The sequence below is a fragment of the Saccopteryx bilineata genome, chromosome 5 (genome assembly GCF_036850765.1).
Source record: "Saccopteryx bilineata isolate mSacBil1 chromosome 5, mSacBil1_pri_phased_curated, whole genome shotgun sequence".
Taxonomy (NCBI): domain Eukaryota; kingdom Metazoa; phylum Chordata; class Mammalia; order Chiroptera; family Emballonuridae; genus Saccopteryx; species Saccopteryx bilineata.
Window position 1 is genome coordinate 123,820,117 of NC_089494.1, and position 27,332 is coordinate 123,847,448.

Genomic DNA, 27,332 nt, shown 5'->3' on the forward strand with positions numbered 1-27,332 from the left:
AGCAGTTTCACTAGATGTGCAGTAAATGTGTAGTGAGAGTACATAAAAATAAATCTTCACTCAGACTCACAGCTTCCTGTGGTGCATTAGAGGGTGTCAGCATTTGTATACATAATGAAGCCAGGATCTTGGAATTTTTTGTTAAACATTCTCTTCCTGCTCCTTATTAATAACTTTTTTTTTCTTTTAACATTTCAGTATTTCAAGGGAACTTTAGGATTACAGCCTGGAGATACAGCACTGTTCATCAATGGGCTTCATATTGATTTAGATATGCAGGATATATTCAGGTATGGATAGTATGTATTTCTTATTCCCTGAAAAGTTTTTATAATGTATAGTTTCTGTGGTACATTCGAGTTGTTCTTGCTATGGCCTGCCACTTTGGATGGCTTACCAGTCCTGGGAGTGCATTTAGCAAGTCAATGTTCTCACTGGGATGGGTGGGATGACAGTTGGCCATTTTTTATCAGAATGTCCCTTTAAGGGCATATTTGGGCCTGACCAGGCAGTGACGCAGTGGATAGAGCATCGGACTGGGACGTGGATCACCCAGATTAGAAGCCGTAAGATCGCCAGCTTGAGTGCGGGCTCATCTGACTTGAGCGGGGGCTCACCATCCTGAGCCCAAGATCGCTGGCTTGAGCCCAAGGTCGGTATCTTGAGCAAGGGGTCACTCAGTCTGCTGTAGTCCCCTGGTCGAGGCACATATGAGAAAGCTATTAATGAACAACTAAGGAGACCAAGGAGGCACAACAAAAAATTGATGCTTCTCATCTCTCTTCGTTCCTGCCTGTCTGTCCCTCTCTCTGTCTCTTTCTCTGTCTCTGCCACAAAAAATGGGGGGGGGGGCGACATTTGGGCCAAGTGTCTTTCAAGAATGCCCATTTAGAAGCTGTAGTTTTCTTGTTAACCGGGAAAACAGAAAAGAGTGGCTTCTTTTGCTCTGGGAGCAGTGTGAAGTAGGGTTACTGGAAATGCTGCTTTTGGTGTCTGAGAAAGTGTTCTGTCACATTTTTTTGAGGGGGGTACATACCTTTTTGTTTTGTTAAAATGTGACTTAGCACCAAATTACTCTAAATTGTCCTGAATTTTTGAAGGAGGGTGATGGACAGTCAGGTGGAATTCATATCGTATGCTTGGAATTGAAATTGGCAGAGCTAACACTGTGGCTTCCTAACAGTGAAAACAGAAGCTGTCACTAATGTTTCAGAAGAAGCAGTGCTGAGACTAGCTTAGCAAGGGGTGTGCACAAAAGGAAGGCACTGCAGGATTTAAGGAAAACACGCAAGACACAATATAAAGAAAAGATGGGTACAGAGGATTCCCATTCTCTAGGACTGAGAGCCCAGATCTCTGTAGCCTCATTGTATTTATTCAGTTTTTTAATCATCAAGCAAATTAGCAGAGCATGGGTTCAGGTGCAGAGAAGGATGATTAACTAAAACCTTTCAGGTGTGCAGGAAATGGCACTAGGGATCAGCTGCTTCCTTTGAACAATCTTAGCAGTGCTTGCCGGGCAGCTTTCTGCTCCTGCAGGACTTGGCATTCCAAAGTCTGCACCACAGACTTGTGTCAGGGCAGCATCCTAATCTCTGGCCATTTTCCTACAAAGCAGGCTCTGTGGTGTGGTATTTCCACACTAATTATTTCAATTGAGTTTTATGTTCATAAACTGCTTTATAGAACTAGTGAAAAATTAGTAAAGGACACTTTTAAAAATTGCCTATATTAAAAAATTATTTTTTATTAAAAATAAATATCTCTTTACTATTTCTGAGTATTATAAACTGAGTACTTGGTCACTGTAGACAGGTTTAAGTAATGTGGAGATACCATGGGGTTCTCCTCCCTTAGCAAAATGCCATCGGGCGGGGCTTCCTCCAAGTTCCAGCTTTGGAAAAAAATAAAAATAAATAATAAAAAAAATTTTCCCTAAAATAAATGCAGTACAGAAGCAAGAAAAAAGGACTAGAGTGTCAGCTGTGCTATACATGCCTCCAACCCTGCTTCTATGTGGTCATGTGTGTATGCCTGTGTACATTTATACTGGTAGAAACATGTTAAATGTATGTAAGCTGATGTTTCTTTTCTGGCAGATTTTCATAAACTCTTTGTTTTAAGATAATTGTAAATTCATGTGCAGTTGTAAGAGCTAACAGAGAGATCACTATTGTGTTTTTAAAATGTGCAATGTAAAATCCAGATTCAGGAGTATTATTTTACCCTCAGATTGGATATTTATATTAGAGATAACTCTGTACATAGTGTATATGCTGATCAGTATAAATAAACATGAAGAAGTGAGTCCTGCCTGCTCTGTTCCATAGACTTGGACAAGAAGAAACAAAGGGAAGAGTGCCCTTGTTTGATTTCTCAACTAACTTGATAGAGAATTGAGTTTGAACTGATACATTTTTTTCATGGCAAGAATTTTTTTTTTTTTTTTAAGTTGGAAATGGGAGGCAGTCAGACTCTCGCATGCGCCCAACCGGGATCCACTGGCATGCCCAACGGGGTGATGCTCTGTTGCAACCAGAGCCATTCTAGCGCCTGAGGCAGAGGCCATGAAGCCATCCTCAGCGCCTGGGCCAACTTTGCTCCAATGGAGCCTTGGCTGTGGGATGGGAAGGGAGAGACAGAGAGGAAGGAGAGGGGGAGGGGTGGAGAAGCAGATGGGTGCTTCTCCTGTGTGCCCTGGCTGGGAATCGAACCCGGGACTCCTGCACGCCAGGCCAACACTCTACCACTGAGCCAACCGGCCAGGGCCATGGCAAGGATTTTTTAAGAAAAGCTTTTTCTACTCTATCCCTGTGTTTTCCAGTCTGTTTGATACATTGAGGAATGAAGCTCGGGTCATGGAGGGTCTGCACAGACTGGGAATAGAAGGCCTTTCTCTCCACAACATTTTGAAGCTGAACATCCAGCCCTCTGAGGCCGACTATGCTGTGGACATCAGGAGCTCTTCTATTTCGGTAGGTTGTTCTGTTAGTGTCTAGCGCATCTGGCCAGGTATTTTGTTGTGGTTTACTTACTTGTCTTTTACGAGAGGTTATTCCTGTTATCTTTTGTTGGCATCAAACAAAGACTTACCACAACTGCTTAATAGGACCACATGCATATAATAAAGTAGGCTGTTGAATGTTCCAAAAAGTTGACATACTACATTTAATATGGTTAAGACAGTGATTTTTCCACTTTGTATCCCTCTGTGATTCAGCAGAGCGGGTCTTAGGTATGTTTAGTTTGTATTTTCTCAGTTGCATACAAGTCTTGTGTGATTTTGTTTAGGAATACTAATTTTTAGCTTATAACTTTCTACAAATGGACATTGATATTTCATATGTGAAGGATTTTTGCAGCTTAGTGTCTGTGTGTGAAGCCTCTGGGCTTGTGTCTTTACCTCTATAGCAGAGGGCATGGGGTCCCGAGCTGGTTCGAGCCGTCATGGGAAAGGGAGGAAAGGGAAAGCAGGGTTGGAGGCATGTATAGCACAGCCTGACACTCTAGTCCTTTTTTCTTGCTTCTGTACTGCATTTATTTTAGGGAAAATTTTTTTTATTATTTATTTTTATTTTTTTCCAAAGCTGGAAACGGGGAGACAGTCTGACAGACTCCCGCATGTGCCTGACCGGGATCCACTCAGCATGCCCACCAGGGGGCGATGCATTGCCCATCTGGGGCATTGCTCTGCCGCAACCAGAGACATTCTAGTGCCTGAGGCAGAGGCCACAGAACCATCCTCAGTGCCCGGGCCAACATTGCATCAATGGAGCCTTGGCTGCAGGAGGGGAAGAGAGAGACAGAGAGGAAGGAGAGGGGGAGGGGTGGAGAAGCAGATGGGCGCTTCTCCTGTGTGCCCTGGCCGAGAATCAAACCTGGGACTCCCGCACGCCAGGCCGACACTCTACTACTGAGCCAACCGGCCAGGGCTAGGGAAATTTTTTGAAAGAAAAATAATATAGAACGTAAGTGGTCCTTGAGTTGTTGCTTAGTGATATAACTGCTATTTTGGTGGATACTGTTGTGTTATTTACCGTATTTTTCACTCCATAAGACACACCTGACCATAAGACACACCTAGGGTTTTAAGGAGGAAAATAAGAAAAAAAATATTCTGAACCAAATGGTGTGTTAAGTATTTAATAAAATACCGTATTTTTGCTCCATAAGACATATGGGCATTTTCCCCTCCACTTTTTGAGGGGAAAAAGTACATCTTACAGAGTGAAAAATACGGTACTTTTCTGTTGTTGTTTTTTTGTATTATTTAGCAGGAGAGAAAAACAGACAGAAAAGGGGAGAGATGAGAAGCATAAACTCATAGTTGCGGCACTTTAGTTGTTCATTGATTGCTTTCTCATACATGCCTTGACCAGGGGGCTACAGCAGAGCAAGTGACCCCTTGCTCAAGCCAGTGACCTTGGGCTCAAGCCAGAGACGAGACCATAGACTCATGTCTGTCTGTGATGCCACACTCAAGCTGGATGAGCCTGCACTCAAAGCCAGTGACTTTGGGGTTTCAAACCTGGGTCCTCAGCATCCCAGGCTGACACTCCATCCACTGTGCCATCACCTGGTCAGGCTTATTTTCTTCTCTGTTAAAAAATGTTTTTAATTATGAAGAGTAAAGAGATGAACATAATTGTGACCATGTCCATACTTCCTAATGTTAACGTTTATTTTGTCAGGTCTGTTGTTTCCTTTTAAGAAAACATTTTCAGTCAAAGCCCTCTTTGTATCTCCCCTAGTCCCACCCTCCTCCCTTCAGGTATCCCTCTTCTGAAGATGTGTGCATTCCTTCTCTCCCATATTTTACCATTATATTCTCTATGGTATGTTTTAAAATTTTGAAAAATGCTATATCAGGATCATTCATCAGTTGCTTTCATTATTCAACAATTTTTTCAAGATTATGTAGGTTGATACATATAGATACAGTTTTTTTTGTGTTTTTTTTTGTGGTGACAGAGACAGAGTCAGAGAGAGGGACAGATAGGAACAGACAGACAGAAAGGGAGAGAACGATGAGAAACATCATTTCTTTGTTACAGCTCCTTAGTTCATTGATTGCTGTCTCATATGTGCCTTGACTAGGGGCTACAGCAGACTGAGTGATCCCTTGCATGAGCCAGCGACTTTGGGCTTAAGCTGGTGAGCCTTGCTCAAACCAGGTGAGCCCATGCTCAAGCCTGTGACCTCAGGGTCTCGAACCTGGGTACAACACATCCCAGCCCGACGCTCTATCCACTGCGCCACCGCCTGGTCAGGCTAGATGCAGTTTTATCATAGGTTTTATATTTTACTGAGTTTTATAAAATCTTTTACACATTCAAAGTTTAAAATTTAAGACATACAAGACTTTACGCTAGTCTCATCAACCAACTGTTGAGTTTTTCTCCCCAGAAGCAACAGGTATTATCAATTACTTGTGTATCCTCCCAGAAATACTCTGTTTACATAAGCCCTTTTTGTATAAATGGCACCTACTGTTTGTTTATCCATAGCTCTCTTCCTGATCATTAAATCATCTCTAATTTTTGCTGCTATAAGCAGTACCACGAAGGCTCTTTTTGTAGTTATATTTTTGTGGGTGCATATAGGATTTATTTGGGGTAGACCTAGAGCTGGAGCACTTAGTAGTAGGATAGTGATAACTTCAGCATTGTTAGGTCTTTTGTGAAGTGACTGCTCCAGACATGGCATTGAATGAGAATTCCCAGTGCTCTGTATCCTTGCCTGCCTACTCTTGGATCTTGACAAACTTTAAAGTTCTTTTCAACTTAATGAGTATGAAATTTTGTTGTGCTTTGTTTCTATTTCTCAGATGACTAGTACCAATGTACACCTTTCCCTCTGTTAATTGCCCATTTGGATTCTTCTGTAAATTTCTTATTCATAGTCTTTACTAATAATTTCCCTTTCTCATATTTGCTTGCCTTTTTTATTCATATGTTAGATTTAAAAAAAATTTTTTTTTGGTGGCAGAGACAGAGTCAGAGAGAGGGACAGACAGGAAGGGAGAGAGATGAGAAACATCAATTCTTCATTGCGGCTCCTTAGTTTTTTTTTTGTTTGTTTGTTTTTAAAGAGAGTCAGAGAGAGGGATAGATAGGGACAGACAGACAGGTACAGAGAAAGATGAGAAGCATCAATTATCAGTTTCTCGTTGCAACGCCTTAGTTGTTCATTGATTGCTCTCATATGTGCCTTGACTGCGGGCCTTCAGCAGACCAAGTAACCCCTTGCTCGAGCCAGCAACCTTGAGTCCAAGCTGGTGAGCTTTGCTCAAACCAGATGAGCCCGCGCTCAAGCTGGAGACCTTGGGGTCTCGAACCTGGGTCCTCCACCTTCCAGTCTGACATTCTATCCACTGCGCCACTGCCTGGTCAGGCTCCTTAGTTGTTCATTGATTGATTTCTCATATGTGCCTTGACCAGGGGGCTACAGCAGACTGAGTGACCCCTTACTCGAGCCAGCGACCTTGGGCTCAAGCTGGTGAGCCTTGCTCAAATCAGATGAGCCCAGGCTCAAGCTGTCAACCTCGGGGTCTCAAACCTGGGTCCTCCACATCCCAGTCCGACACTCTGTCCATTGCACCACCGCCTGGTCAGGCCTAGATTTCTATATGTATTCTTCACACTATTCCTTTATTGCTTTTGTAGGTTGCAAGTACCTTCTATTCTTGGCTATGTTTTAGTCACTCATTTATCTACTTTATATTTTTGAAAATGGCCTTTCACTGTGTAATTCTTCTTAAAATAATGTAAAGCCTTATTGTTTTTTCCTGCAGATTTCATAAATGGTGACTAAAATGTCTGCAACATAGTTTTGTTGGTTTGTTTTCTAGTGGATCAACAACCTGGAGGTTGACACCCGATACAATTCATGGCCTACCAGTCTACAAGAGTTGCTCCGACCCACCTTTCCTGGTGTCATTCGGCAGATCAGGAAAAACCTGCATAACATGGTGAGTAAAACTCCTTATTGTCTTGCTGTGAACTCTTTTCTGCCTTACGTTCTCTCCTATCTTTTTGTCACATCTAGAACATTCACTTGTCTTGTTTACTAGCCCTTCTCCCCACCACTACATACTAAGTATACTCTTTTGAGCTCCATATTCAAACTGAAAGCATTTTGAAATGTATTGATTAATTGTAGGGCTGTGAGGTGTCCATGTGTTAGGAAATGCTTCTATCCTTAACCTGAAGATTTAGACTGTGCTATTTTTCGTTTTAAGATAGTTTTTCTTTTTTACTAAGAAGATGAGTATGTTGCTACTGTTTTTCTTGACTATCTTAATTTATTCTCTTAAATAATCTTTCTGTCTCCTATTGTTACTCCTTATTTCACTGCTTTAGATGGTTAGTGGAAGAGGGTTCTTAATTGGCCCTCTTTTTCTGTCTCATTTCTTTCTCTTTCCTTATTGCCTCATAAAGAGATAAGGGGAACTTTGGTGTTGAGACTGTCTTCCACAGAACTCTCAAGGGACACTGTTCTGTACTTACCTTTCAGTCTTGAAACCACTTTTATCCTTCCCAGTCAAAATTTCAGTTTCTCCTTACTGTTTGAACTTTATTGAATTATATATTTTTAAAGCATGTGGGAAGTTAATAATGATAGCTATTACTGTCTAAAAATTGAATTCTAAATGAATTCTGAATTCAGAGAGTCTTAGAAATCTAATCTAAATTTCCTAAGGTGGGGGAGTTAATAAAACTTGGCTTTTTAAAGGTGTAGTAAAAGAGTAGGTGTTAGCAATCTGCACTGTAACTACCATCTCACTAGCACAGACCATGAAAAATCCTTACCCCTTCAGGGCCACGTTGTTTGAACATAAAGGGAGGGCAGCTGCTATTTGTGAGATTCCTGTCTTTGTGGTTCAAGGGTGGCCTGAAAAAGATGGCCTTCAAGGGTGAGGACTAAGGTGTTTTTATTGGCCCATTTACATTTTAGTAAATGCCACTTCATGTGTTCCTTTCCCTCTCCCCTACAGGTTTTCATAGTTGATCCTGCTCATGAAACCACAGCAGAACTGGTTAACACAGCTGAGATGTTCCTCAGTAATCATATACCATTAAGGTAACACTTGTATTGGTTTGATGGTATATCTAACTAAGCGGACATTTTGTTTGTCATTTAAAAATTTTTTTTTTTTTTTTTTTTGTGGCAGAGAGTCAGAGAGAGGGACAGATAGGGACAGGCAGACAGGAAGGGAGAGAGATGAAAAACATCAATTCTTCGTTGCGGTTCCTTAGTTGTTCATTGATTGATTTCTCATATGTGCCTTGACCAGGGCTACAGCAGACCGAGTGAACCCTTGCTCGAGCCAGCGACCTTGGGTCCAAGCTGGTGAGCCCTGCTCAAACCAGATGAGCCTGCGCTCAAGCTGGTGACCTCAGGGTTTCAAACCTGGGTCCTTCACATTCCAGTCTGATGCTCTATCCACTGCACCACCGCCTGGTCAGGCTGTTTGTCATTCTTAAATGCAGTGTGGTGCTACTAAATCATAGGATAATTAATAGTTGGGATCCTTAATGTTAGTTTTATCTTTTGCTCAGTATGAAGCCAGTATCTTTTTGAGTAAAGAATTTTATTCTCAAGGTTCTTCTATCAGGCTAAGGTAGGGGTCTCAAACTCGCGGCCCGCTGAACTATTTTGTGCGGCCCACAGACTAATCCACAAAGTTCAAAATATTTTGGATAAAATTAAGTAAGCCTAGGGGCCTACTTGTATTTTTCATTTCTCTAGCATCCTAGCTAGATATTAGCTTAGTTAACAGCAGTTGTGATGTGAACTACAGTTTCTGGTCGTTTTGTGACACTGAGTAAACTGCATGTAAGATTGTGCTTGTTGTACTGATTTTTTTTTGTTTTCAACTGCAGTGAGAAAAGTGTTGTGTAACAGTTGCCTTTTGTAGACCTAGTGCGGCCCGCTGAACGGCTGTGATCTTGCTCTGCGGCCCACATGCTGAGTTGAGTTTGAGACCCCTGGGCTAAGTTAAGGGCTTGCAGCTGGTAAACTTGTGAGCAAGCCTAACACAGATGCCCCACAGTCTAAACACCACGTATCTACCTTCTTGTAAAAAATACTGTGCATACTTCAAGCACTTTAAAAAGATATTTGATCAAGTATTAGGTTATGTATCCTGTTATAAGTTCTTTAGAATTTCAGGGAAACAAAAGATTTTAGACTGAGATATTTGGGAAGGATGATTTTATTGAAAAGTTGGATTTCAGTTAAGCTTTGAAGGAAATAGAGATTTTTCATTGATGGAAAAACAGAGATTTTGAGTTAAATGAAATTTTATATAAAACATGAATACCACCTGGTTAGATAGAGGAATAAACTACTAGATTGCAGCCAGAGCTGTGCTTGATCAGAAAGGAAATATATAGTATGCTTTCTCTGCTAGGAGGGCATCTGCATCTTTTCTTCCTCTCTGCACTCCCCCTCAGGTGTGCATTAGACTCTAAGGGTCCCCATGAGACTTGCACCCAGGGGAGCATTGGGCAGCAGCAGCTCCTTCCAGGCTAACCCCTGACCCTGCCTCCAAGGCCCCCTTTTCTGACATCTCTGTGAGCCAGAGCCCTGTCTACGTTTTCTCCTGTTGCTGCTTGTATTCTAGGCCCTTCCTTGTTTCACTGTCCCAGCTTTAATCAACATACTGTCAGAATCAAAAATAAAATAGAATCAAACATATTGTCAGAATCAAAAATAAAATAGAATCAAACATACTGTCAGAATCAAAAGCAAAAGGGAAATACAAAACACAGAAGAAATTGGGTCTTGGTACACAGTGGACATAATTAACTATTTGTTGAATTGCATTGAGGAACCAGAAGAGGGAGCGGGGTCTTCAGAGTGCAGTGGTTGGTGAGAGGACTGCTCTTAACTAATGCCTAGGGGCTGCTATTTACTCTTTGAGTTGATATGGTACATGTACTGAGGTGTTGATAAGGGTCAAGGAGAGGAGGGGACAAATTTGAGAGACTCCATAGTGAAAGTTGATGAAGGACTAGGAGAAACAGAAGTCTTGAATTTTGGAGCTTAGCTAACAGAAATGATAACTCTTTCCAGAAGTTAGAAACTTGGGGAGAGGAATTACTTTGTGAGGAGACAATTAGGCTCTAGTCTTTATTTCTGTTTTCATGAGAAATAATATTTAGGTCATTTTTGCCAGGAGTCTACTTGTGATTTCTGTTGTAAGTGGAATTTTAAAAATCAAAGAACAAACCCTCATGCTACCCTGTCCATGTATGCCTCCTGAGAACTTGTTTGATGTATGGTTTCATTTTCTTCTATTTTTAGGCTATACTGTTTTAAAAAAATTAATAGACTTTATATATTTTAGAGCAATGGCAATTAATTAACCATGATTGATACATTATTATTAAAAGTCCATAATTTACAGTAGGTTTCATTGTTTGAATTGTACATTCTCTAGGTCTTGACAAATGTATAATGACATGTTTCCATCATTATAGATTCATACAGATTAGCTTCACTGCCCTAAAATTCCCTTCTTCTCCACCTATTTGTCCCTCCCTTGCACCCTCCCTCCTAGTCCCTGGCAACCACTGATCTTTTTACTGTCTCGGTGGTTTTGCCTTTTCCAGAATTAGGATGTGTATAACTTTTTTAGATTGTCTTTTTTCACTTAGCAGTATGCTTTAAGGTTTTGTTCATGTCTTTTTTTGTGGCTTGAGACCTTATTTCTTTTTATGATTGAATAATAATAGTTCATTATATGGATCTACCATGGGTGTTTGTCTTTGCTTTTTGTTTTCTCAATCCATTCACCTGTTCACAAATATCTTGGTTGCTAACAAATTTAGGCAGTTATGAATGAAGCTGCTATAAACATCTGTGTGCATGTTGGTTTTTTTTCGTTTGTTTTTTTATTTAGATAGAGGAACAGACCAGAAGGGAGAGAGATGAGAAGCATAAACTTAGAGTTGTGTCACTTTAGTTGTTCATTGATTGCTTCTTATACATGCCTTGACCAGGGGGCCTCAGCCAAGCCAATGACCCCTTACTCAAGCCAGTGATCTTGCTCAAGCCTTTGGGCTCAAGCCAGCGACCATGGAGTCATGTCTATGATCCCACGCTCAATCTGGTGACCCTGCGCTCAAGCTAGTGAGCCTGCATTCAAGCCAGTGACCTCCGGCCTTTGAATCTGGGTCCTCAGGATCCTAGGTTAATGCTCTATCCACTGTGCCACCACCTGGTCAAGCTGTGTGTATATAAGTTTTTTAGCTCATTTGGGTAAATACAAAAGAGCATGATTGCTTTATCTATCTAATGATATAAGTATTTTAGTTTTATAAGACACTGCCAAACTGTCTTTCGAAGTGATTGTACTATTTTGCATTCTCACCAGCAGTGAATAAAAGTTTCTGTTGCTCTACATTCTTACCAACATTTGGTGTTGTCCTAGTTTTCTATTTTAGCCATTTTTTTTTAAGTGAGAGGAGGAGAGATAGAGATTCCCACATATGACCCAACTGGGATCCACCTGGCAAGCCCCATCTGGGGCTAATGCTCAAATCAACTGAGCTATTTTTAGCTTCTGAGGCCAATGCTCAGACCAACTGAAGTATTATCAATCAGCACCTGGGGCAATGCTCAAACCAATCAAGCCATTGGCTGTGGGAGGAGAAAAGAGAGAGAAGGGGGAGAAGGAGGGGAAGAGAAGAAGACAGATACTTCTCCTGTATACTCTGACTGGAAATCGAACCTAGAATGTCCATATGCTGGGCCCATACTCTATCCACTTAGCCAACCAGCCAGAGCCTTATTTTAGCCATTCTAATAGGTATATCTCATTGTGGCTTTAATTTGAAATTCCTTAATGATATGTGTTGTTGAGCATCTTTTTATATACTTATTTGCCAGCTGTATGTCTTCTTTGGTGAGGTACCTTGTTCAGACTTTTTGCCCATTTGTAACTTTAAAAAATTTTTATTGATTGATTTTTAAAGAGGAATGAGAGAGAGAGAGAGAGAGAGAGAGAGAGAGAGAGAGAAAGAGAAAGAGAGAGAGATCGACTTGCTGTTCTACTTATTCATGAATTCACTGGTTGACTCTTGTATGTGCCCTGACCAGGGATTGAACTCTGCAACCTTGGAGTATTGGGATGACGCTCTAACCAACTGAGCTACCTTGCTAGGACTTAACAACATTTTTTTTTCCTAATGAGTTTTAAGAGGTTTTTGTATACAGTTGTCCCTCGCCATATCTTGGTTCACTTTTCGCGGTCTTACTGTATCACAGATTTTTAAATTGTGCATATCTAATTTTATATCGTGGATTTTTTGCTATATTGCAGGAATTTGTGGTATATAGGTATTTTTATATATTTATTATTTTAATTATTTTTGTGGTAAAATAAGCATTTTCTAGCCTAAAATATTGAAAACAATATAAAAAATATAAAGCCTTCAAAGATATATAAATAATAAAGTCACTACTTTGCAAATTTTCGCAAAGACACAGATACAGAAAACAAACTGATAGTTGCCAGCGGGGAGAGAGGTTGGGAGACTAGGTGAGAAAAATGAAGGGACTAAAAGTACAAATTGGTAGTTACAAAACAGTCACAGGGCTGTGAAGTACAGCATAGGAAATATAGTCAATAATACTGTTATAACTATTATGGTGGCAGGAAACATCATTGTATAGTACATGACTATCTATCCACTGTGCTGTACACCTGAAACTAATACAGAATAATACTGAATATCAACTGTGATTGAAAAATTAAAGAATGCACCTGGTTAAAAGGAATGTACCCCCGTGGAACCTAACCCCTGTGATAGACGAGGGACCACTGGATATCAGTCCTTCAGATATTTACATGGATTTTCTGCCTGTTTGTGGCTTGTCTTTATTCTCTTAATAATTTCTTATGCCAATCAGAAGTTCCTTTTTTTTTTTAGAAATTCTTTATTTACATGAAGTCCATGTTTTCATTTTTTTTTTTTTGTCATGGGTTGTGCTTTTGATATTATATCTAATAAGTCATTGACAAACCCAAGATCACCTAAATCAGGGTTTGGGAACCCATGGCTCACGAGCCAGATGTGGCTCTTTTGATGGCTGCATCTGGCTCGCAGACAAATCTTTAATAAAAAATAATAATAACGTTAAAAATATAAAACATTCTTAAGTATTACAATCTATTCATTTCCTACTGCTCATGTTCATGGTTGTGAGTGGCTAGAGCCAATCACAGCTGTCCTCTGGGACAACACCAAATTTTTATTGGATAATGTATAAATACACGGGTTGTTGTATGGCTCTCACGGAATTACATTTTAAAATATGTGGCGTTCATGGCTCTCTCAGCCAAAAAGGTTCCTGACCCCTGACCTAAATTATCTTCTCTTTTTCCATGAATGTTATACTTTTGTATTTTGCATTTTTTGTCTTTGATCCATTTTGAGTTCATTTTTGTGGAAGTTATAAGGTCTCTGTCTGTATTCATGATTTTGCATGTGGATATTCCATTGTTTTAGCACCATTTGTTAAAAAGATATCCTTTCATAGAGCCAGTGCACATTGTTTTTTATTTTCTTTCCCAGTGTATAGATGTGTAATATGGCTCTTTGCGCTTTATTCCTTTATTTAAAAATTTATGGTAAACTCTCATCTTAGATGTAGCTTTTTGATTGGTCAATACTAAATGTTTTTATTCTTTCCAATTAACCATGATTCTCATATTATCTGTATTAAATCTCAAAATCTTTTCATATTCCCCCCTTTTCATATTCTGAAAATTTTTACTTTTCCTAAGTTTTGCTTAAAACAGAACAAAATCTTTATGTAAAACCATAACAGGCCTGACCTGTGGTGGCGCAGTGGGATAAAGCGTCAACCTGGAACACTGAGGTTGCCGGTTCGAAACCTTGGGCTTGCCTGGTCAAGGCACATATGGGAGTTGATGCTTCCTGCTCCTCCCACTTCTCTCTCTCTCTCCCCTCTCTCTAAAAATCAATAAATAATATATATATATATATATATATATATATATATATATATATATATATATATAAAACCCAAACCATAACAGCACTTACCAGGTAAGTAAAGGCCTCATTTCACAATGTGGAACAGCTCACTCTCACATTTGTAAGTCTATGCCACCTTTGGGAGCCTCCTTTTTTATTCTGTAAGTGATGAATCCCTTTGCCAAACATATTAGAGTAGGGTGTGAACTGTGTTTTTCAGAAGTGAAGTTTTCTTCTATTAGCTACATATTTGTGTGGGGGTACATTCCTTTTAATCAGGTGCATTCTTTTTTTAATTTTTCAATCACAGTTGATACTCAGTATTATATTTTATTAGTTTCAGGTGTATAGCACAGTGGTTCCCACATGTACTGTACAATGTGTTCCCACATAATGTTTCCTGGCACCATAATAGTTATAACAATATTATTGGCTATACTTCCTATGCTGTACTTCACAGCCCTGTGACTGGTTTGTAACTACCAATTTGTACTTTTAGTCCTTTCATTTTTCTCACCTAGTCTCCAACCTCTCTCCCTGCTGGCAACTATCAGTTCGTTTTCTGTATCTGTAACTTTGTTTCTATTTTGTATGTTTATTTTGTTCTTTAGATCCCACATATAAGTGAAATCATATGGTACTTTTCTTTCTCTGTCTGACTCATTTCACATACCCTCTAGGTCCATCCATGCTGTTGCAAATGATAATTCATTTTGTATGTGTGTGTGGCCAAGTAATACTTCATTGTATGTGGGTGTATACGGGTTTTTTATTCATTCTTGTTGTATTAAGGAGCACTTGCGTTGCTTTCATATCTTGGCTATAATGCTGTACTGAACATAGAGTTCATTAAATAGTTGTGTTTTGTAAGATAAATTTCTCTCTTTTTTCCCCTGCCATCTTTCCCTCAGACTTGGTTTAATCTTTGTGGTTAATGACTTGGAAGATGTGGATGGGATGCAAGATGCTGGAGTGGCTGTTATGAGAGCTTATAATTACGTGGCCCAGGAAGTGGATGATTTTCATGCCTTCCAAACTCTGACACACGTATGTTTTTATTCAAAATGGCAAATAATTTTAAAATCTAACTTATTCTAAGAAACTGTATGTGGTAAGAGGGATTCACTGTTTCTGTAAAGAGAAAAAGTAAGGACTTACTCACATAGGCTTTGTGTTCTATATTTCAGGAATTGCCATTACTTTGTTAATTCACCAATATCAGTAATAGATTGCTTTGATTTCAGCTAAGATCATCTGTCCTAGGAGCCCTACTAATATATATTAACTAATCTTCTGCCTTCTGATGATTTGAAATCACTAATTAATGTCTTTTGGTAAATGGGATGTTCTCTACTTGTTTTAAAAATTGTTTGCTTTCACCCCACTTTAAGACCATAATATTTTCATTAGGATACAGATTACTCTTCAAGTCATAATATTCTTATTGGCTGTCTTCTCCATATTAACTGGAAACTTTAAAATGCCCTAATTTTTATGTATATTTTAGATACTTGCTCAAGTTCAAACAAAGAATTCTCCTTGTTCTTTCTATTTTTAAATATAATTAACTTCATATTCAAGAAAGTTAGATTATATTCAAAATAATTAACAATTCCTTTGTTTACATATTAGTGGTAATTATTGAAAAATCATCTTTAAAGCTATTGATTTTTTTTTACCACTTTTACACATAAACATGAAGCCAGGTTAGTCTGCTGTGTATTATGTTTGTTATGTTTATTGTTTAGAAAGTTAGTGGCATTTTTTTTTTACAAGTTTTACTTTATTTTTTTAGACAGAGAGAGGGAGAGAGAGAGAAGGATAGACAGGGACAGATAGATAGATGAGAACCATCAAATCATTAGTTTTTCGTTGCGCGTTGCAACACCTTCGTTGTTCATTGATTGCTCTCTCATACATGCCTTGACCGCGGGCCTTCAGCAGACTGAGTAACCCCTTGCTCAAGCCAGTGACCTTAGGTCCAAGCTAGTGAGCTTTTACTCAAACCAGATGAGCCCGCGCTCAAGCTGGCGACCTCGGGGTCTCGAACCTGGGTCCTCTGCATCCCAGTCCGATGCTCTATCCACTGCGCCACCGCCTGGTCAGGCTCAGTGGCATTTTTTATTAGCTAAAGTGCATTATTTATTTGGCTAACATTCATCAGAGACCTGGAATTAGCTGTGAGGGATACGAAGGAGAGGAAGATGTCATTGTGTCCTCAAGCCTACAGGTTAGTGGGGACACTTCCAGATGACAAGTTCACACAGAGTGGGTCACACAGACCACTAGGGGTGTATGGGAATTGTGATGTAGTGAGACGTTGTCCCAGCTGAATATAGGAGTAAAAAGCAGAGCAGTTGAACAATGGCTGCAAATCATTGTTTTCTGATGTAATGATTCTAAGTTGTTAGTGTGACAAGTAGAGTATTGTGAGAGCAGAATGGAGAGGAATTTGGTCATTGAAGTCATCAGACAGGTAACAGGTGTCCAGACCACAGAGTTACAGTCCAATTAAAAACATCATGAATCTATTTACAACAAAATAAATGGATCTTGATAACATTATACTGAGTGAAATAAATAAATCAGAAAAAACTAAGAACTATATGATTCCATACATAGGTGGGACATAAAAACGAGACTAAGAGACATGGACAAGAGTGTGGTGGTTGTGAGGGAGGGGGGGAGGAGAGGGAGGGAAAGAGGGGAGGGGAGGGGCACAAAGAAAACCAGATAGAGGGAGACGGAGGACAATTTGACTTTGGGTGATGGGTATGCAACATAATTGAATGACAAGAAAACCTGGAGATGTTTTCTTTGAACATATGTACCCTGATTTATTGATGTTACCCCATTAAAATTAATAAAAAAAATCATGGTTCTGATGAAGGGTAAAGAGAGTGATGGAATGCCAGTGGTGAGTTGTTGCTGGGATCTCTGAGCACTGATGGTGATGGGAGTTAGCAGTAGGGCGTGGAGAATGAAATCTGTTCAAAAGAAGGTGCTGAGGATAGTTAGTGTTTTAAAGTCTGCTTTTTAAAGTCCCCCCCCCACCCTTAATAGCTATGTGAAGAAAAGGATAATAAGAGTTTTCATTTCTTTTTCTTTTAAAAATTTTTTATTTTTATTTTTCTGAAGCTGGAAACAGGGAGAGACAGTCAGACAGACTCCCACATACGCCCGACTGGGATCCACCTGGCACGCCCACCAGGGGCGAAGCTCTGCCCACCAGGGGGCGATGCTCTGCCCCTCGGGGCGTCGCTCTGTTGCGACCAGAGCCACTCTAGTGCCTGGGACAGAGGCCAAGGAACCATCCCCAGCGCCCGGGCCATCTTTGCTCCAATGGAGCCTTGGCTGTGGGAGGGGAAGAGAGAGACAGAGAGGAAGGAGAGGGGGAGGGGTGGAGAAGCAGATGGGCGCTTCTCCTGTTTGCCCTGGCTGGGAATCGAACCCGGGACTTCTGCACGCCAGGCCGACGCTCCACCATTGAGCCAATCGGCCAGGGCCTCTTTTTCTTCATTTTTAATTGCAAAAATTAAAGAAAAATATATTAGAAAAGTTTTTTCATATAATATTAAAGTGTGTCAATTTAAAATGATCTCTCTCCTCTCCCTAACCCTGCTCCTCAAAATTATCCACTATTAAAAGGTTTCTTTATCCTTCTAGATGTTCACTGTACATGTATAGACACAGTTTTGTTTGTTTTATGTTTGCTTTTTAAAAACAGATTATGCCATTTATACTTTATAACTTTTCCTTAAACATAATGGACACAAGTTCTTATTTCAAGAATTATTTATAAATATTCATATTTTTAAAAATTTAACAGTTTTGCATTTCATGTGACTTCATGTGAGCATGAATTGATTGGGTCATTTTAGCAATATGTGGTTTCTAACAGAAGAAGGCATCTTGAGGCATATGGAAAAGAGACAGTTGCTATTCTCATTTAAACTTTTAAGGAAAATAGTCATGTTTTCCTCTACATTCAGAAATTTTTTGTAATAAACAGTTTGAAATTTGCATTTAAAAGTATAGTTGGTTAACTGGTTTTTCTTTCTTCAGATATATAACAAAGTAAGGACTGGAGAAAAAGTGAAAGTTGAACATGTGGTCAGTGTCCTGGAGAAGAAATATCCATCTGTGGAAGTGAATAGCGTTTTGGGGATTGATTCTGCTTACGATCAGAATCGGAAGGTAAAAATTCTTTGTCATATAGTGTCAACCTGGAAATGCTGAGGTCACCAGTTCAAAACCCTGGGCTTGCCTGGTCAAGCACATATGGGAGTTGATGCTTCCAGCTTCTCTCCTCTCTCTCTCTCTCTGTCTCTCCCTCTCCTCTCTAAAATGAATAAATAAAAAATTTAAAAAAAAATTTAAAAAAAAATTCATTGTCACTTCTCATGTTACTACAACACTGTACTTACTTCCCTTTCTTTGAGGTTGTTTGTTATTGGTGGTGGTGGTTGAAGTGCTTAGGTATTTAGGATTTAACAATTTAGAAACCAGATCCCTTTTTATATTTTGGTTTTATAGGTATCATTCATGTTTAGCTAGCATAATTATTAAATTGAAAAGCCATTTCTTTTTTACAGTGCAGTAGTAGTACTTGAGTGATGTACATTCTGGATAGAATTTACTGGTAAGTATGATGTATGATTGCCAGGATGTGAGATATAGCTTAATGTGTATCATATATAGTTGTTCAGGCTAAAGATGGAAATGTCTTAGAGAATTTTGTCATATACAGGCCTGACCTGTGGTGGTGCAGTGGATATATAGCATTGACCTGGAATGCTGAGGTCACTGGTTCCAATCCCTGGACTTGCTGGGTCAAGGCACATTTGGGAAGTGACAACTAACAAGCTGATGCTTCTTGCTCCTCCCCCACTGCCTTTCTCTCTCTCTCTCTCTCTCTCTCTCTCTCTCTCTCTTTCTCTCTCTCAGTCAATTAATAAAGTCTTGGAAAAAATATGTAATAAACAGAATGGTAAGATGTAATAGTGATATAGACAAATATTTTAAAATTTTTATTTAAAGATAGTAGTGCTCCTTGTGTGATATTAAGTACAGTAAAGTGCTCTTAAGGAATGAAGTGATCAGTTTATTGAAAATAAATATGGTAATTAATCAAAATATATTTCCAGACATTTTAATTTAAAACAATAAAAGGGTATTTGTTTACTAACTTTTATTTTTTCAAGTAAAAAAGAAGGCTTTTGGTTCTTCTGTTTAGAGTTCTGAGCTAGCATTTTTTTAGAAATTATACTCATAATGAATTGTTTATATATATATTTTTAATCTGAATACAGGATCCTTTGAGATGTTTACAGTCTTCCTCCCCTCTCATAATTGTTTTAACCCATGTCTCATTCAGCATCAGCTGCTTTTAGTTTTTCACCTTTTGAGTTTTTCTAGTCATTTAATTTTTCTTGGAGAGACCAACTCTTTCTTTTTGCACTCATATTTTATTGGCTATATAATATTAATTATGTTGTTCCACTAAGAAAAGTAGTTGGTTTGGAAACAGGCACACTGATCTTTGGTAAACGTGTAGTTCAAATGAGGAGCAAATGTGTGTGCATTCTAGAGAGTAGCTTACCCATTTAAGAACTGAGCATGCTTTATAGTAAATCTTTGTTGCATTAACTTGGTTTATATTGGTTAAGATACCTGCTGCTGTAAATTGATCCAGGTTTTAGAGGGCTTAAACAAAACACTATTTAGTAAGAACAAAACATCAGGCTTTAATAGGTAGAGACATTCCTGAAATATTTTGAAATAAGGAATAACGTTTTGTTTTTAAACACATATGGTAATACTGGATTACTTCTCTGTGCCAATCCCTATAATAGAAAGTTGAACAAGAGGTAGTATCTGTACTTAGGGTGACACACACACAGTGAGAGCAGTAAGGTTTTGGTGATTGTGATGTTAGTGTCTGCAGTTGTAGAGGGGAGGCCCAGAAGGGTGGGCAGCTCTTCTAGTTTGGGACAAGGTCATTTCTTGGAATCTTCCTAGAGGTGCTGACACTTGCCTGCTCTGTGAATGAAAGTTTTTAGGGGGATAAATGAAAAATAAAACACAAACGCAAAGGTTTATTATGTATGTAAATTAATTAATATTGAGCTCAAAACTAGTAAAAAGACTGGCTCTCTACCAATATTTTTTTTTACAGGGACAGAGAGAGAGTCAGAGAGAGGGATAGATAGGGACAGACAGAACGGAGAGAGATGAGAAGCATCAATCATCAGTTTCTCGTTGCGACACCTTAGTTGTTCATTGATTGCTCTCTCATATGTGCCTTGACCGTGGGCCTTCAGCAAACCGAGTGACCCCTTGCTCAGCAACCTTAGGTCCGAGCTGGTGAGCTTTTTTTTTTCTTTCCTCAACCCAGTTGAGCTTGTGCTCAAGGTGGCGACCTCGGGGTCTTGAACCTGGGTCCTCTGCATCCCAGTCTGACGCTCTATCCACTGTGCCACCGCCTGGTCAGGCTCTACCAATATTTTTGAAAATGTAAATTCATAACAGGAGCTAGTAGGTCTGTGAGGATGATAGCTTGTTTTTCCTTTTTACTATTTCTTTTTCTTTTTTGGTGACAGAGAGATAGAAAGAGACACAGATAGGGACAGACAGACAGGAAGGGAGAGAGATGAGAAGCATCAGTTCCTCATTGCGGTACCTTAGTTGTTCATTGATTGCTTTCTCATATGTGCCTTGACCAGGGGGCTCCAGCAGAGTGGGTGACCCCTTGCTCAAGACAGCAACCTTTGGGCTGAAGCCAGCGACCATGAGGTCATGTCTATAATCCCAGGGTCAAGCCAGTGACCCAGTGCTCAATCCGGATGAGCCTGTGCTCAAGCTGGTGACTTGGAGATTTTGAATCTGGGTCCTCTGCCTCCCAGTCTGATGCTCTATCCACTGTACAACTGTCTGTCAGGCTCCTCTTTATTATTTTTACTATGGTATTTTTTTTTTACAGCCACTGATAAGGATTTCCCCCAGCTTTATTGAGATATAATTGACATGTAACATTGTGTAAGTTTGAGGTCCACAGTGTGTTGATTTGATACATGATTACCAGTCATGTTAGTTAATACCTCCATCACTTCACATAATTTTGTGATGAGAATTTTTTTTTTAATTTAGTGAGAGGAGGGGAGGCAGAGACAGATTCCTACATGTGCCCCGACCAGGATCCACCCGACAAGCCCACTACGGGGTGATGCTCTGCCCATCTGGAGCCCTTGCTGCGTTGTAGTCGGAGCCTTTTTTTAGCGCCTGAGGCAGAGGCCATGGAGCCATCCTCATCGCCTGGGGCCAACTCACTGCAGTCAAGCCATGGCTGCAGGAGGAGGAGAGGTGGAGAAGCAGATGGGCGCTTCTCCTGTGTGCCCTGACTGGGAATCAAACCTGGGACATCCACATACCGGCCTGGTGCTCTACCACTGAGCAAACTGGCCAAGGCCAAAGAATATTTAAGATCTACTGTCTTAGCAATTATTTTTTTTTTGTATTTTTCTGAAGCTGGAAACGGGGAGGCAGTCAGACTCCCGCATGCATCCGACCAGGATCCACCTGGCACGCCCACCAGGGGGCGATGCTCAGCCCATCCGGGGTGTCGCTCTGTTGTAACCAGAGCCACTCTAGCGCCTGGGGCAGAGGCCAAGGAACCATCTCCAGCGCCCGGGCCATCTTTTGCTCCAATGGAGCCTCGGCTGCGGGAGGGGAAGAGAGAGACAGAGAGGAAGGAGAGGGGGAGGAGTGGAGAAGCAGATGGCGCTTCTCCTATGTGCCCTGGCCGGGAATCGAACCCGGGACTTCTGCACGCCAGGCCGACACTCTACCACTGAGCCAACTGGCCAGGGCCTGTCTTAGCAATTTTTAAGTATATAGTACAGTATTGTTAGGTATAATCATCATGCTGTTCATTAGAACCCTCAGAACTTATTCATCTTATAACTGTTGTACATTTTGTGCAATCTCTCTCCATTTCCCCATACCCTAGCACCTGACAGCCCTACTGCCTGTTTCTATGAGTTCAGCCTTTTCAGATTCTTCATGTAAATATTTGTCTTTCTCTTTCTGACTTAAATTGGCACAATGCCCTTAAGGTCCATCCATGTTATTGCAAATGGCAGGATTTATTTCTTTCTCATGGCTGAGTAATATTCCATCATATATATATATATATGTGTGTGTGTGTTTATACACATACACACCCCACAATTTACCTATTGACTCAGCTACCACACACACATGCACACACCTGTATCCATTCAGCTGTTGACAAGCCACTTAGCTTGATTCCATACTTGGCTATTGTAAATAATGCTGCAGTGAACATGGGAGTGTGGATATCTCTAAGATCTTGGCTTTATTGCCTTTTAGATGTTTATTGAGAAGTGAGATTGCTGGCTCATATCATAGTTTATTTAAAAGAGGAACCTCCATACTTCTTGTATAGTGACTGCACCAATTTACATTCCCACCAACAGTGCACACGTGTTCCCTTCTCTTAACACCCTCATGAACACTTGTTATCTCTTGGCTTTTTAATGATGGCCATTCTAACAGGTGTAAGCTGATATCTCATTTTGGTTTTGATTTACAGTTTTCTGATGATTAACCACACTGAACACCTTTCATGTCTTTGGCAAAATATCTTTCAGTTCTTCTGCCCCTTTTGAATCAGACTTTTTTTACCTTACATATTTTGGATATTAGCCGCTTATTAGATACATGATTTACATATAAATAGATTATCTCTTTATTTTGTTTGTTTCCTTTGCTATATTGAAGCTATCAATTATTTTTTTTTTTTTTGAGACAGAGACAGAGAGAGGGACAGATAAGGACAGACAGACAGGAAGGGAGAAAGATGAGAAGCATCAATTCTTCGTTGTGGCTCCTTAGTTGTCATTGATTGCTTTCTCATATGTGCCTTGACCGGAGGTCTACAGCAGAGCAAGTGACCCTTTGCTCAAGCCAGTGACCTTGGGCTCAAGCCAGAGACCTTGGGCTCAAGCCAGCAACCTTGGGCTTTAAGCCAGTGACCTTTCTGGGATCAAGTCAGCGACCATGGGGTCATATCTATGATCCCATGCTCAAACCAGTGACCCCGTGCTCAAGCTGATGGGCCCACACTTAAGCTGGCAACCTCAGGGTTTTGAACCTAGGTCTTCTGTTTCCCAGTCTGACTCTCTATCCACTGCACCACTGCCTGGTCAGGCTGAAGCTATTAATTGTTTTCATAATTGATTTTACTTTATTGTGTTTACATAGATTCAAGTGTCCTGCTGAATACATTGCCCTCACCCCTGTGTTCCCCTCAATATCCCCTTTGCCCCCCTCCCCCTAAAGTTCTCCTCCCTTCCCTCCAAGACTTGCTTTTCTGCTCTCTATAAGGCTGTGTTATGTGCTGTATATATAATTTTACCAATCTCTTTCCCTTCTCTGATCCCATCCTCTCATCCCCTTTCCCTCTGTCGGCATTTCCTCTGCTCCCTTTGATCCCACCTCTGTCTCTATTCTGTTCCTCAGCTCACATTGTTCATTGTATTCATCAAATGAGTGAGGTCATCTGATATTTTTCTTTCTCTGCCTGGCTTATTTCACTTAACATAATAGTTTCCAAGTCCATCCATGTTGTTGCAAAAGGTAAGATTTCCTTTTTTTCACGGCCACATAGTATTCCATTGTATATATGTACCATAGCTTTTTAATCCACTTGTCCACTGACGGACTCTTGGGCTCTTTCCAGATCTTGGCTATTGTAAACAATGCTGCCATAAACATGGAGGTGCATTTCTTCTTTTGAATCAGTGATTTGGTGTTCTTAGGATATATTCCTAAAGGTGGGATGGCTGGGTTAAAAAGCTGTTTGGTTTTTAATTTTTTGAGGAATCTCCGTACTGTTTTCCACAGGGGTTGCACCAGTCTGCATTTCTACCGCATTGCAGGAGGGTTCTCTTTCCTCCACACCCTCACTAGCACATCTAGTTTGTTGATTTGATAATGAGTGCCATTCTGACTAGTGTGAGGTGGTATTTCATTGTGGTTTTAATTTGCATTTCTCTAATGTTTAGTGTTGTTGAACAGTTTTTCATCTGCCTATTGGCCATTTGTGTATCCTCTTTGGAGAAGTATATAGTGGGATAATCCATTGCATGACCTTGGATGGGAACATAGCCAATAAAAAAAGACTGTTTTGCCAAGAGAATTGTTTTGTGATTCGAAGGTGGGTCACTGAAACAAGTCTACCTGACCGAAAGCGGTTGCTAGACTCTTCTCAGTAAAAAATTCTCATAAGATTTTACTGCTCCCTTCAAGGCTATTCCTTAAGATAAAAGAAAGGAATGTAGTGGGAAACCATAGGAGCAATAGCAGTTAATGCCTGTTGGTATTGTATTGTTTATTAAGCTATCATGCAGATGTATTCCATGTATCTTTAAGTAAATGTTATGTTTGATGCTATGCCAATTTCTAAGTAAACAAGCTTTTTGAAATCTTGTGAATAAAAATAGAACACAGCGTGAACTCGGCGCCATTTGCCTGAGCAAGCAGTGGTCTTTTGCTAGTTCACGAAGATTTCGTCTGCTGATCTCTCTCTCTGCACCCCCGATTCACAACAACAGAAGTGTCTATTCATTTCTTTTGCCCATTTTTTGATTGGACTGTTTATCTTCCTAGTGTTGAGTTTTACAAGTTCTTTATATATTTTGGTTATTAACCCCTTATCAAATGTATTGTCAAATATGTTCTCCCATTGTGTGGTTTGTCCTTTTATTTTGTTTATATTGTCTTTAGCTGTGCAGAAGCTTTTTTTTTTTTTTCTGACAGAGTCAGAAAGAGGGATAAACAGGTCCAAGCTGGTGAGCCTTTGCTCAAACCAGATGAGCCCTCGCTTAATCTGGGGACCTTGGAGTCTCGAACCTGGGTCCTCCGCATCCCAGTCCGACACTCTATTTACTGTGCCACCGCCTGTTCAGGCTGTGCAGAAGCTATTTAGTTTGCTATAGTCCCATTTGTTCATCCTGTCTGTTATTCACTTGCCTGTGGAGATAAATCAGCAAATATATTGCTGTGAGAGATGTAAGAGAGCTTATTGCCTATGTTTTCTTCTAGGATGCTTATGGTTTCACGACTTACATTTAAGTCTTTTATCCATTTTGAGTTTATTTTTGTAAATGGTGTAAATTGGTGGTCTAGTTTCATTTTTTTGCAGGTAGTTGCCCAATTTTCCCAACACCGTTTGTTAAAGAGACTGTATTTACTCCATTGTGTGCTTTTACCTCCTTTGTCAAATATCAATTGTCCAGAAAGGAGTGGGTTTATTTCTGGGTTCTCTGTTCTGTTCCATTGATCTGTATGCCTGTTCTTATGCCCGTACCAGACTGTTTTGAGTATAATGGCCTTGTAGTATAACTTGATAACAGGAAGTGTGATATCACCCACTTTATTCTTTTTTTTTCAAGATTGCTGAGGCTATTTGTGTTCTTTTTTGGTTCCATTTGAATTTTTGGAATATTTGTTCTATATCTTTGAAATATGTTATTGGTATCTTAATAGAAATTACATTGAATCTATGGATTGCTTTGGGTAATAAAGATTTTCTTTTTCTGAAGTTGGAAACGGGGAGGCAGTCAGACAGACTCCCGCATGCGCCCGACCGGGATCCACCCGGCATGCCCACCAGGGGGCGATGCTCTGCCCATCTGGGGCACTGCTCTGTTGCAACCAGAGCCATTCTAGCGCCTGAGGCAGAGAGCCATCCTCAGCACCTGGGCCAACTTTTCTCCAGTGGAGACTTGGCTGTGGGAGGGGAAGAGAGAGACAGAGAAGAAGGAGAGGGAGGGGGAAGGCTGGAGAAGCAGATGGGTGCTTCTCCTGTGTGCCCTGGCTGGAAATTGAACCTGGACTCCTGCATGCCAGGCCGGCGCTCTACCACTGAGCCAACCGGCCAGGGCAATATAGATATTTTAATGCTGTTTATTATTCCTATCCATGAACACAGTATATGCTTCCACTTCTTTGTATCTTCCTTGATGTATTTTATCAATGTTTTATAATTATCCGAGAACAAGTCTTTCACCTTCTTGGTTAAATTGACTCCTAGGTACTTTATTTTTTTTTGTTGCACTAGTGAAGGGGATTGTTTTCTTAATTTCTCTTTCAAACAGTTCATTGTTGGTATATAAAAATGCCTCTGATTTCTGAGTATTAATTTTATATCCTGCCACTTTGCTGAATTCATTTATCAGGTCCAGTTGTTTTTTGACTGCGACTTTAGAGTTTTTAATGTACAGAATCATATCATCCGCAAATAATGGTAGTTTTACTTTTTCTTTTTCAATTTGGATGCCTTTTATTTCTTCTTTTTGTCTGATTGCTGTGGCTAGGACTTCCAGAACTATGTTGAATAAGAGTGGTGAAAGGGGGCACCCCTGCCTTGTTCCTGATCTTAAGCGGATTGCTTTTATCTTTTGCCCATTGAGTATGATGTTGGCTGTGGGTTTGTCATAGATGGCCTTTATCTTGTTGAGGTATGTTCCCTGTATTCCCACTTTGCTGAGAGTTTTGATCATAAATGGGTGCTGGATTTTATCAAATGCTTTTTCTGCATATATTGATATTATCATGTGGTTTTTTTCCTTCCTTTTGTTTATGTGATGAATTACATTGATTGATTTGTGAATATTGTACCAGCCTTGCCTCCCCAGAATAAATCCCACTTGATCGTGATGTATGATATTTTTAATATATTGTTGGATCCGGTTTGCTAATATTTTGTTGAGAATAGTAGCATCTAAATTCATCAGGGATATTGGCCTATAGTTTTGTTTTGTTTTTTGTATTGTCTTTGCCTGGTTTTGGAGTCAGTATTATGCTCACCTCATAAAAGGAGCTTGGAATTCTTCCCTCTTCTTGAGGTTTTTGAAATAGCTTGAGAAGGATAGGAGTTAGTTCTTTATTGAATATTTGGTACAATTCGCCTGTGAAGCCATCTGGCCCAGGGCTTTTGTTTGTTGGGAGTTTTTTCATAACTGTTTTGATCTAATTTGTTGTAATCGGTATGTTTAGGTTTTCTGATTCTTCCAGATTGATTTTTGAAAGGTTATATGTTTCAAGGAATTTGTCCATTTCACCTAGGTTGTCTAATTTTTTGGCATACAGTTCTTCATAGTATTTTCTTACAATCCTTTGTATTTCTGCTGTGTCAGTTGTTACTTCTTCACTCTCATTTCTAATTTTATTTATTTGAGTCCTCTTTTTTTCTTGGTGAGTTTGGTTAAATGTTCATCTATCGTTTACCTTTTC

General features: G+C 39.9%; 1 protein-coding gene across 4 annotated transcripts in view; it reads left to right on the top strand.

The window, feature by feature from the left end:
• The window catches only part of UGGT1 (UDP-glucose glycoprotein glucosyltransferase 1), a 274,935-nt gene that overhangs the window by 134,516 nt on the left and 113,087 nt on the right, over positions 1 to 27,332 (top strand). For all 4 annotated transcript variants that reach the window (XM_066232988.1, XM_066232987.1, XM_066232989.1 and 1 more), the window contains 6 exons: positions 199 to 290; positions 2,825 to 2,975; positions 6,851 to 6,970; positions 7,997 to 8,082; positions 14,924 to 15,059; positions 18,078 to 18,209. In XM_066232988.1, the coding sequence (XP_066089085.1) occupies positions 199 to 290; positions 2,825 to 2,975; positions 6,851 to 6,970; positions 7,997 to 8,082; positions 14,924 to 15,059; positions 18,078 to 18,209 (717 nt within the window). The remainder of the gene's footprint in view (positions 1 to 198; positions 291 to 2,824; positions 2,976 to 6,850; positions 6,971 to 7,996; positions 8,083 to 14,923; positions 15,060 to 18,077; positions 18,210 to 27,332) is intronic.